The sequence below is a fragment of the Numenius arquata genome, chromosome 8 (assembly GCF_964106895.1).
Source record: "Numenius arquata chromosome 8, bNumArq3.hap1.1, whole genome shotgun sequence".
Lineage (NCBI taxonomy): Eukaryota > Metazoa > Chordata > Aves > Charadriiformes > Scolopacidae > Numenius > Numenius arquata.
In genome coordinates, this window is record NC_133583.1 from 56598519 (window position 1) to 56609994 (window position 11476).

The 11476-nt window shown below is 43.8% G+C and overlaps 1 protein-coding gene across 1 annotated transcript; it reads right to left on the bottom strand.

Moving 5' to 3' along the window:
- Window positions 1–65: 65 nt before the first annotated feature.
- Window positions 66–10739, bottom strand: DHCR24 (24-dehydrocholesterol reductase). Its single transcript, XM_074152404.1, has 9 exons — window positions 10441–10739; window positions 9007–9162; window positions 8457–8562; window positions 8073–8191; window positions 7717–7980; window positions 6703–6846; window positions 5561–5758; window positions 4645–4823; window positions 66–2329 (listed from the first exon to the last, which is right to left on the bottom strand). The coding sequence occupies exons 1-9, from the start codon at window positions 10669–10671 to the stop codon at window positions 2176–2178; spliced, it is 1551 nt and encodes a 516-aa protein (XP_074008505.1). The 5' UTR covers window positions 10672–10739; the 3' UTR covers window positions 66–2175.
- Between the last annotated feature and the right edge of the window lie 737 nt (window positions 10740–11476).

The window sequence follows — 11476 nt, forward strand, 5'->3', positions numbered from 1 at the left end:
AGCACCAGAAATGATAAATAGATATGTTGAAAAGTAAGTACCCATTCATCAAAAGACACCACTTTGAACAGTACGCTGGCTAGATCTTTATTTTAAGCAGCCCGTACAACCAAAAATTAAGAGCAACAGCAATTATGCATGTGCGTGTGTGTGACTGATACAGTTACAGTACACAATCATGTCATACAAAGTTTGCCAATAAATTAAGGAGTGAAAAAAAACCAAATACAGTGCATACCTAAAGATCATCAGTACATAAGTGAGAGATACATGGTCTAAGTAAAAGTATTTGCATATGCTCTAGCTGTTTTAACATCGCCCTTTAAAAGCTAACCAAAACCATTCTTGCTCTGTGCAGATTATCTTACAAGCACTGGGCTAAATCGTAGCTTTGCCCCAGGGAGAAGGAAAGGGCTCTTGTGCAGCCTCCCTCGGAGGGGCAGAAGGGCAGGTGGCACGCCGAGAATCAGCGTTTGCCATCCCGCAGCCTGGAACGGTGTAGCAGACACTCCTGGATCACTGACACAGCTCTGTGTTGGCTGTGTCTCCCCGTGGCAGGCTGCTCCTGCTACCAATCCTGCAGGGTTTTTAAGGGGTACCTTCTTCGCACACAATTTGCCCAGCGGGCATCACTGAGTAACAGCTCAAGCTTATTTGTGTCACTGCTTTATCATTGGTTTCATCTGGACCTTAAACATCCATCTATCAATAAATAAAATCATTGGTTTAGCACTCATATAAAAATTACAATGCCTCCCACTGGTAACTATTAAAAAAAGTTCTTCGTGTTACCCCCTACGCAAGCCTCAAGAAAATAACTTTTTTTTTTTCCCTCAAGCTCAGTAAGGTTTCAAGTAATAATTTTAAGTACTGCTTGGACAAGACAGGCTTGGTTTGGAATCGTGTTTCTGGCTACAGGGTCAAAACATCTCCACACTTCTACACCTGACGGTATGAAGCGCGTGACTGTGCCGTTTTCACCAGTGTACAGCAGAAGGGGAAAGTGAACAACACTTACTGTTGTGATTTCCTCTCCAGGTGACTGAAACAGTCCTTTTACAAAGCCTATCGATCTAATCCAGCTCAAATGAAAAGCAAAAATGTCCCTCAAGTCAGAACCAAAGCCTCTGTGTATCAAGATTCACAAGAAGAGTTCTTCTTGTCCACAGCCACCTGCTTTAACAAACCTTGTATAAATAAAGCCTTGACTTCCTTTTCCTACCGGTCAGGACAGAACGGTCTGAAACAACGCACATCTTCCTCCAACTCAGTATTTATAAGGCACTAAAATTAAACAACAACTGAAACACAAAAACACCCCCAAAAACCCCAACAACAAAAAAATCCAAATAAACTGATGCACAGCGAGTAAAAACTGAAATTAAAGCTTGGCTATATGAAATAGCAGCAATTTTTCCTGTAGTCTACAAAGCCAGAACATTGATATTTTGGGGCGAAAACCAATGCACTTTCAAGCAATTCAAAAGTACCTAAAACCTATATCCACTTACACTTCATAATCAAAATCAGTACAAATCCGATAGGCACAAGTAAAAAGCATTTTCTTCACACCTCAATGCTCAGTTTTGAAATGGAAGCCACCATTGGGGGTTTAACTGCCCTGCTGAGATTATAGCGCGGTACAACCCAAGCGGTACGGTACCACACAATGTCATGCAGCACCGTACAGCCAGAAGATTCCGGGACCATCGCTATGCTGTTCCACAGGTTACCAACTGGAGGCAAATGTTTTTAACATCACGATTAATTTGACAATGCATTCAGCTTTGGCACCTATTTCTGAGCCCTCCTTACCACTTTCAAAAGTAATGTTAAATATAGCTGTAGTATACAGCTGGTATAACTCCAGTTTCTTCATCCTTTCCAATTATTTTTCTTACGCTTGGAAATAGGTGAATTCACCTGTGTCATGACATTAGGTACAAAGGCTAGCACTTAAGATTTCTTAAAAACAATCACTTTGAGTTTGGAGAATTGATTTTAAAACATATGAAGAAATACTAAACATAAATGTATAAAGCAGGAATTCATACCTTTAAACATCAACAAGAATAAGCTTATTTGGAGAGCAATAAAGCTTTTTTTTTAAGGATATACTAGACTAGCTATAGGTAAATTCATCTTTCCCTGATTGCTTGATTAGATCATTCAGGCTCAGTGCCTCGCAGCTTTGCAGATTTTGTCATACACTTCTGGAAAGGCATCCTTGCAATTCATCTGCTCCCTCAGCTTGTGGTATAACGAACCATCAAACATATCCCAGAACTCCTCACGGGTCATGTAGCAATCTGCATACAGCATCTGGAAACTGGAGGGGAAAAAAAGAAAGGAAAAAAAAAAAAAAAGAGAGACAGAGATTCAGTACTCATTGTGCCGCAAGATTTGAAATAGAATATAAAAAAAAAAATCAGGGCAAACTACAAATAGAAAACATTCAACAAAACCCCATCAAAAATGCTTTTTAAAAACAAGAAAATATAATTGCTTACATGGATTACATTGGGACACTCGACCAATTATATTTTGTGGATTTAACACCACCATGATCTCTTTTCCAAGAAGAAATAACATTTAATGGTGAAAGCAGCAAAACACTGCTACAGTCATTTTGGTGAAGGGGAAGATGGGAAAAGAAAGCAATTAAAATAACCGTTGCTTTTAAAATTTGGTTGAGAACACTTCTTTAGCCATCAATGGATTGATACTTTCACTAGTTTTGCTATGACGAAGAGAAAAGAAAGACTAAAAGATGTGTATAAAACAGTGATTCATTTTCAGACATCCTAACCATGCACAGCCAAATCTCCTGACACCTTGTACTCTAACCACTTGTGTTCACAGAAACACACGTCGAGAGAGAACTTCAATAGTTCCTCCAAATCAAAGAGTCTGGCCCCTTGCACCAAAACCCCCACATGGGCTAAATACTCCCTGACAAACACTTTTCTAACTGCTTTTGAAAGCTTGCTTTCCTTTTTCTTCCACTCAAAACCTTTCAATTCCACCTTCAAAAAAAAAAAGGTGCATTTTTTCTGCATGCTTTCTTATGAACCACGGAGGCACAGCCATGGCATCTCCTATTAGCCTGCATTACAAAATGCGTTCAAGGCAGATGTAGCAATGTGTCCCTTGGCTTTTTAAGGTTTCTTTGAACTGGGCATTGAGAATATAACTGGGAAGGCAAAAACCTGCCAAATCAGACCAGGCCGAGTTGATAAATTTATAGTGTAAATAAAGCACTGTGTAACAACGATCCTTTTAAAAAAATAAATAAAATCATTATTTAGCTGTGGACTCTTCCTTACTTTTACACTGCGCTCTCTAAAACGCAGCCAGCATCAAAGTACAGCAGTAAAACTGTTACATAAAAGCTCTATTGTTGTGTGCGATTATGAAACTGTAAGATTAAGCATTTATCCATTGTTAATTTCTCAGTGACAGGTAGAGAAGAGACAAAACTTTGTTATGTAAAGAGCTTTAAATTAAAAGCTTAATTTCAAGTTAATTAAAAAAAGCTTAAAATTAACTTTCGGTTGCTTTGTTCTCTGGCAGATCACTTACTGCAGCTAGAGGTCATTTACACTTTCCAGATCATCTCTAAGCAGACTCACCATTGTTACTCAGCCACATGGGATGCAATCACTGTTAGACTGAGAAGTAGGTCAAAATAGAAAAATGTGGATAAATTATACTGATGGTGTAAAAATACCACGTCGTCATTTTTTGTTCCTGAGAAACAAGCCTGTAGCTGCTCCTCCACTGACACTACTACAGCAAATCGGGCTGGCACGAGTCTGTGACAGATGGTGGGCAACACATTTCACGCCCACTGTGGTCCTGTGTAATGAGAATCAGGGCAGGGAAAAGGAAGCTATGGAAGGAGAAGTGGTGATGGAGGAAGGACTTCCACCACCGCACAAGGACTGCAAGGGGGAGTCAAGGATGACCTCCCTGCGCAAGGACGCCCCAGCGCCAAGGACGGGGCAGAGCCGCAGCGTGACGCTGTGAGGACGGCAGGCAGCAGAAGATTCCCAAGGGCAAGCAGGGAAGCTGTCCAAACTTTAACAGCCTGTGGGACTCCTGGAGGGACTGTGGCCAGAACCAGCACTTTCTCTGCCCCTGCTCTGAAACAAGCCCCCCTCAGCAGGCAAGCTCAGCAGCTGGCTTCCCGAGGGCTGGGCTAGCCAGCCTTGCTGAGAGCGGTCACCCACCCAGGCTAGCAATGCTTCTGGGCAGCAACTGGTTTATGCACAGTCAGAAAAGACCTGCTGAGGCCTTTCTGCGCCCGGCTGCATGGATGTATCTTGCTGCAGCAGAGACTCTACTCCCAGAGCAGCCTGGAGCTGAAAGGATGCACGGGTGACCTGAAGCTACGCAGCTCCCAAATACACTGCAAGAACTTGGGCCAGCACGCTCGTTTGTTTGGTTTTGCAATCAAATAGTGAAAGTAAAATAATATTTAAAAATCATAACATCTAAATTAGTAACTAAAATCAGTTTTCAGTTATTGTGGTTGTTAAATTATTGCAATATTAAAGTGCTGTAGGATGAAATAACTGTCAACAAACCACATGGGTGTAAACTATATGGCATTATCACTACTCTAAGGAGTGGGATCCTTACCCATGCACGCTTCTTACAAACTTTTCCATTTGCCTCATTGAAGCCCTGGCTTCAAATTGTTTCCTTTTGGGCTCTCCATAAGCTCCTATATCCACGTAGAGTTCTGCTTCATCCCCTTTGGGGTGGACCATACCAGGATTATTGGGCAATATGAAAGGACATAACCAAAGAGGGTATACCTGCAGAGGTAAGAAAACACTTTATCACTTATTTTTAACAAAAAAATCCTTTAAGCTGACAAACTGAAGAGTTGCGAGGACTTCTTCCCAATTTGGGATTGAAACTTGCACAGCTCTTCCTTTTCAATTCTCTTGCTGTGGTTCTTAGCTGCACTTTCTAATGACCGTAACACAAACAGAATGAGATGCTCAGAATATGTGCTGTGTCCTCCTAGAATTACATCTCCTCCCCCTTAAATATTTGAAAGGAAAAATAAAAATACCCCTGATCCCACAGCAAAAACTAAATACACATTCTGAGTAAAAAGAGAACGAAGAGTTTTCTTTTCCAGGTCAGCCCAAAACTGAAATTGCCAAGTTTGTACTTCTTATACTAACTAAAATAAATTCAGAAATGAAAGCAACAAAGGGAAATAAATTCCCACAGTTTGGGTTCAGTGGGACCACCAGTGATTTCAGATTAAAGAAAAACCAGTTCAAGTTTTACTAAGTGACGAAATCTTTTAGAAATGTTTGCCTTCTACTAAAATTTGAATCTCATGTTTTCATTCTTTTTTCAGAAAGCTGCGCTGATTTCTTCTGCTGCCTTGCGACATAAGACTCGTAAAGCACAGTACTCCTCAGGATAAGATAACAACCTTTTACACAAGCAGATTATCATGCCTTAAGATCAACAGTCACAGTTGTTATTTCAAACAGTCCAAGATTCACTGCATTTTAAAACTACGTGTTCTTACATTAAGGTCAACATGGAAGGTTTGGATAGACTTCTCAAGGCTCTTCATTGGGACCAACATGTCCTGTACAACATGGTGTTGCTCGTACAGCTTCCGAATGGCTTCTCCTTGGGTGAGTTTTAACAGAGAGATTTTTGGAGGAACCATCCAGCCAAACAGGTAACGGAAAACGGGGTTATTGCCAAAAGGAATTATATCCTTTAAAGGGGAAAGAAAACAGTTTGACTTAGGAATGTGTAAGTGAACCAAAAGACCACACTTCAGAATCCTCAGAGCAATATTAAGCCAGACTTTCACTAAATTTAACTGCTGATACTTTTGCTAAACTACTATAATGCAAATATGAACAAGTAAGAGAGGCCTGGACTGAGCTCAGCTCCACAGCCCTGCCCTAACCCTCCTCTAGTTACAGTGATTGATTTTCAGTCATATGAACCACAACATACTCAGCCCCAAATACTTTCAGAGAACGAAGTTCAGAGAACAATAGGCTATTATCTTAAAACAGCTAAGAAAGGAGCACCTAAGAAGCTAAACTTACAGAACTCTTGCAAGAATAAACACATACAAGATCAGGTCTTAAAAGAATTTTAAAGCTGTAAAATTTTAAATACTTCCTGCACAGCCAACTCCCATTTAACTTCTCAAGGAGATGATGGGATCCAGTATTTCAGAATGCCCAATAAAGTTTTGCGTAAATGCACATCAAAACAAATGCATTTAGGAAATTCAAAATAATGACCTTTCTATATAATTAGTATTCTCAGTTTAGGCAGGGCAGATTTTCAGCCATAGTTTCACATTCATGTTTTTTTCCATTGTCTGCCTTTGGAAATCACTTAGTAGCTATAAAAACTTAACACTGAAATATGTACTTAAGGTCTAAATTCAGAAATGCACTAAAATGGAAATTAGGAGGTTACGATATAATATGTAATGATATAATACATAAAGAAGTGCCTTTGGATTTGTTTTGCCCAAATGCAGGACTTTTAAATTGGCCGTAAACGTCACTGTTTTTTTTTCTGCCATGTAAGACAGAAGCTTTGCCAAGAGTAAGAAGGTACAATGTACCTACACTGGGAAAGAGTACACTGGGTACCTTCCTGCAGATATTATATTAATTTTGGAACTGGTCTTACTTGGAGTTCCCAGAAGATACTGCGGGTATGTCTATGGTAATAATGTCTTGCGGGAATGTATTCTACTCCAGTCCTGTCGGCTTTCAAATACTTCTCCACATGCTTAAAGAACCATGGCTTGTAGTAGTTGCCAATTCTGTTTATCTACAAGAAAACACGCATTCATCAGCAAACACCAACACAGATGGCAGTTACACCTTAGTAGACAACATTAAGTATGTCCCCAAACTCCCCAATACTGTGAAGAATCAATGTTATACCCTCTGTGACAGCTTGAATGAGACTGTCACAAGAGATCTAGGCAGCCTTCATTTCTCCACACGCATGGTTGTTTCTTACATTTCTTGCCATTAAGATCTAATTTAAATAAGGTTACAAGCTAATTAAGAGACCATGAATGTGACAGAACTAGATTCCTAAAATACCAATCTCTCAACTCATCATTAATCCAAAGTCTCACTATGGCAGAGGAGAAACATCCAGGTTGAGGGACACAGCGAACATTTAGCACGTCGCTACTATAAATGTTTCTGATGTGTTTTACCGACATTAACTGTATTAAAAGCTTGCTGGAAGAGAGAGTTACTCTGAATAATGGACTGAGTTACAGGCTGAGAGAGTTGGGTTTGTTCAGCCTGGAGAAGAAAAGGCTCCGGGGAGACCTTATTTCGGCGTTCTAGAACTTAAAAGGGACAATGCAACATGTTATAAGAAAGATGGGGACAAAACTTTTTAGCAGAGCCAATTGCAATAGTACAAGGGGCAATAGCTTTAAATTAAGAGAGGGTAGATTTAGACTAGATATGAGGAAGAAATTTTTTACGCTGAGAGTGGTGAAACAATGGCCCAGGTTGCCCAGAGAGGTGATCGATGCACTTCCCTGGAACTTTTAATTCCATATTAAGAGACTGTTCCAACCTTATAACGATTCTGGTTTTATATTGGCATATAGTACAGCTTCAGTTAAACTCTGGGGGTATTTTTTTTCTTTGTGAGTAACTTCTCTTTAGTTACCTTGCTTTGCTCTGCTTCATCAGTCAAGACTCCTGTCATGATGACTGCTTCTTCCAAAGAATACACAAGTCCTTCCACAAAACTATTCTCCTTTTTCTTAGATTCTTCAGTGAACTTTTCACAAATCTTCTGCAGTCCTCTCACAGGCTCATAATGTATTTTGACATATTTCTTGGCAGGAATCATTTTTATTTCTGCTGCAACCAGGAAACCCAGAGTACCACAAGACCAAGGCACTGCATAAAATAGGTCTGAATTTTCAGTCTGCAAAAAGTATGTCATACTAAATCATAAATCCATACCGCATAACTGTCAACGACATTGTAAATGATAGCAAAATAACAATTTTGTCTTACTGGTGAACATCTCACAAGGCTTCCGTCGGCAAGAACAAGTTCATAGGCCACGCAGGTATGTTGAAAAAGCCCATAGATATGGGACGAAGACTCAATGCCAGTTCCCATGATCAGGCCACCTTATCAAGAGAGCACATAAATCAAATGAAACACACTCCAGAATAAAGAGTTACAAGAACAAAACCCCACTTTTAAGCTCTGGGCATGGCTTTTAAGACTACTACTTTTAAAAAAAGGAAGTTCTTATAACATAAATACCACAACGGAACATAAGGTTCAACAGAATGTTTCAGGAACCTTTAAAACAATGTAACATGTTACTGCATAAGAAGCTAATGAAAATGCAGGGAAATCAGAGTCTCTTCTCATGACAATTACCCTTACCTACTGTAAGATCATCGAGCTCTGGTACCACAGGAATAGTCCAGCCCATGGGATTCAGGTGCGCAGTCAACTGGCCCATGGTGACCAAAGGTTCCACACGAACAACCTAAAAAGCAAAAAAACCCCAATTCCCCCCCCGCAACAAACATAAATTAAGTATTCAGCATTAACGATGACAAAACATTGCTAACTAGACTGTACTTCCATCTGTTATCAGAACTCAGAGACTTACTTTCCTAAGAGCACTACTAAAAATAGTCGAAACTGTTTAGTGATTCCTCCTCTGCCTCAACATCTTGTTGCTCAGTCCCCAAAACCATAAATCAATCTGGTCTTTTAGACTTCAGCACATAAAAGCTAAGCAATTCCATATGCTGGTTTTTTTCAGATAGAATGATCCAAGCACACATTGTAAAACCTGAAATTTGGTGGGTCTACTGCTACAAAAATCCTTTGTTCTTTATGGAATCTAATCTCCTCTTCAGCTACACAATGAGTAAACAAAGCCATAGACTTCATTATTATGAAAGCTTTGTGATGAATTTGTTACCTGTCTTTCACTGTCCACTTCCAGAACATCCATTAAGTTGATCATGATGTTCTTATGAATCTTCTTATACTTCCCGACACGAAGTGACACAGTCAACCAGCCAGGCCGGCCAGTGCACATGTATCTTTTGCTGCCTTCGTTTTTCCATTCCCGAACCTGCAAGAGGTAAGAACAGAACTGACGCTGTAAGGCATACACATGTAGTCAATAATGAATACCAGAAACGTTTTTTCCCTCATGGTGAAAAAATGTTCAGAAATATTGTTACTCCTCTACACGCATGTTACCTGCCAGTAACAACATCTGTGTGTCTCTATGTTGAGCAGCGATGCTTTGGAAGTCTCTCTGTAGACCTCCCAACTTTTAAATAAAATACCATCAGAGGAGTCTAGATATGTAGAGGAAGCATTTCTAATACCCTGTAGCTTTGGGGTTTTTTTTTGGAGACAGGATTCGGAAAACTAGCAAGAAACTAACAGAGTTTTAAAAATCCACAGGAAAACCTATTCTCTAAGGGAGGTGTTATCGCTGTCATAATCTTAGTTCTGTAAAGGTTAATGAAGTAATGCCTCCTCCTAAACACACACACAAAAATGGTCTGAGCCTGCAAATGAACAAGCAAAGAGAGAAAAGCTGAGAAGGAAAATGTGTAAGCCATCTACACGATCCACAAATTTTGCAAAGCCACAGTGGTTAACATTTAGAGAACAAACATCAATTACAGCCTTTTCTTCAAAGCTCAACTGCTATTACAGCTGGTGATAAAAAACCCAACCCCTCAAAGAACAACTCCATGCATGTTAATATACATCTCTATCTGCAACGAACATGAGAGACAAGGAAGAGAACAGAAGTAGACGTGACAGAATTATCATAAATATTAGAGAGCACAGAAACATTGCAGAAATCTGCATTTCTGTGCGGAAGAAAAGTTTCAGCTCCCCCGTCAATCATCTCTTGGAACTAACAATGCCGAGAAGCCGGATGTAAGTGGTATGAAAACAGGGTATTAACCCAGCCATCCCAAGACCAACATTTCCATGTTCCACACGCACACACAGGTACGTGCCCAAGGGGTGCGATGGCACCGAGCGATGCTCAGCGCACCTCCAGGGATGTCACACTGACAGCAGCCGGGCAGCCCCACCGGGACTTGCCAACGGTTGACGCCGCAACTTTCAGAGGAGTTCCAGACGGGAAAAAAAACAACCCCACATGGGGGAGAAACACCCGCTGGAATTTATTCGTTTTCTTTTTGCCGCAACCGGATTTACGGCCGGATTTTGCCCCAGCTCCAGGAGAGGCTGAGGCGGGGGGAAAGGGGAAGGCGGGGGGGGGGGAGGGGGGGGGAGAGGCTCGCCGCCAGCATCGGGACCGGGTTTAAGCTCCCCTCCCGGCCCGGGGCGGGGGTGCGGGAGTCCGGCCGGCCCTCACCTGAGCCTGGATGTGGCGGACGCGCTGGGCATGCTGCCGCGGGGCGCTGTGGAGGCGCCAGACGGCCCAGGCGCGCAGCTGGTAGTAGACGTCGAAGAGGATGGAGAGCGGCAGGAGGAAGAGGCAGACGAAGACCCAGCGGTGGTGCACCAGCACGGCCTCCAGCCCCCGGTGCCGCACCCACAGCAGCAGCAGCAGGAGCCCGGCGCCCAGCGACCACACCGGCGACATGGCGGCCGCCACCCGCACGCGCTCCCTCACGGCCGCCGGGACCCCGCCATACCGTGCCCGCCGCTCGCGCCCTCGCCGCCCGGGCTCCGCCCCCTCCTCCCCGCGCGCCCCCCACCCATTGGTCGCCGCCGGCCTCCGCCGTGGGGAGAGGGGAGGGGAGCGGCCAATGAGGGCGCTCCGGAGAGATCGGACCAGGCGCTGAGGCCGCCGATTGGCTGGGCGCTGCGCGAGCCCCGCTCGCCCCTCATCGCCGCGGCCGCCGGCCCCCGCCCGGACCGCTGCACCCGCCGTGGGCTGCCCCGCTCCCCCGCCATGGGGCAACGGGATCCGGGGGAGCCCGGCCAGGGCTGGTAGGGGAGCCTGGGGCGGGGTGAGACCCTCGGCAGGGCTGGGACGGGGCCCGGGGCAAGGTCGGACCCCCGGCCAGGGCTGTCGATGGGTCATGAGTCGGGGGACAGGGCCTGAGGTGGGGGCTGAGGAGGGTTGTGGGGCAGGGGACGGAGCCCCTTCTCCCCCACCCCAGAGCTGAGGGGGGTGTGTGGCAGGGGACAGGACCTGAGGCAGAGGGCGACACCCCCCCCCCCCCCAGTCAGGGCTGAGGGGGATACGGGGCTGGGGACAGGCCCTTGGCAGCTCTGTGGTGGAGGTGATGTGGTGGCCGGTGTCCTTTGGGCGAGGGTCTCGCGCTGGTGCCTTTGGGTTGGGGGACAAGAGCGAAGCACCTCTGCACCCTTCTCTTGGGCACCCTCACGGTGTGGTTCTAGGTATCAGGGAACCTGGCAGTGCAGGTATCTCCCACAGAAAC

What these genes read in the sequence shown, in the direction of transcription:
- DHCR24 (XM_074152404.1), bottom strand. Translation starts at nt 10,671, where the DNA reads ATGTCGCCGGTGTGGTCGCTGGGCGCCGGGCTCCTGCTGCTGCTGCTG. An exon ending in AAGTGGACAGTGAAAGACAG is followed by an intron (nt 8,563 to 9,006) that starts GTAACAAATTCA and finishes TTTGCTTTTTAG; the next exon opens with GTTGTTCGTGTGGAACCTTT. An exon ending in ATGAAGCAGAGCAAAGCAAG is followed by an intron (nt 6,847 to 7,716) that starts GTAACTAAAGAG and finishes GTTTTCTTGTAG; the next exon opens with ATAAACAGAATTGGCAACTA.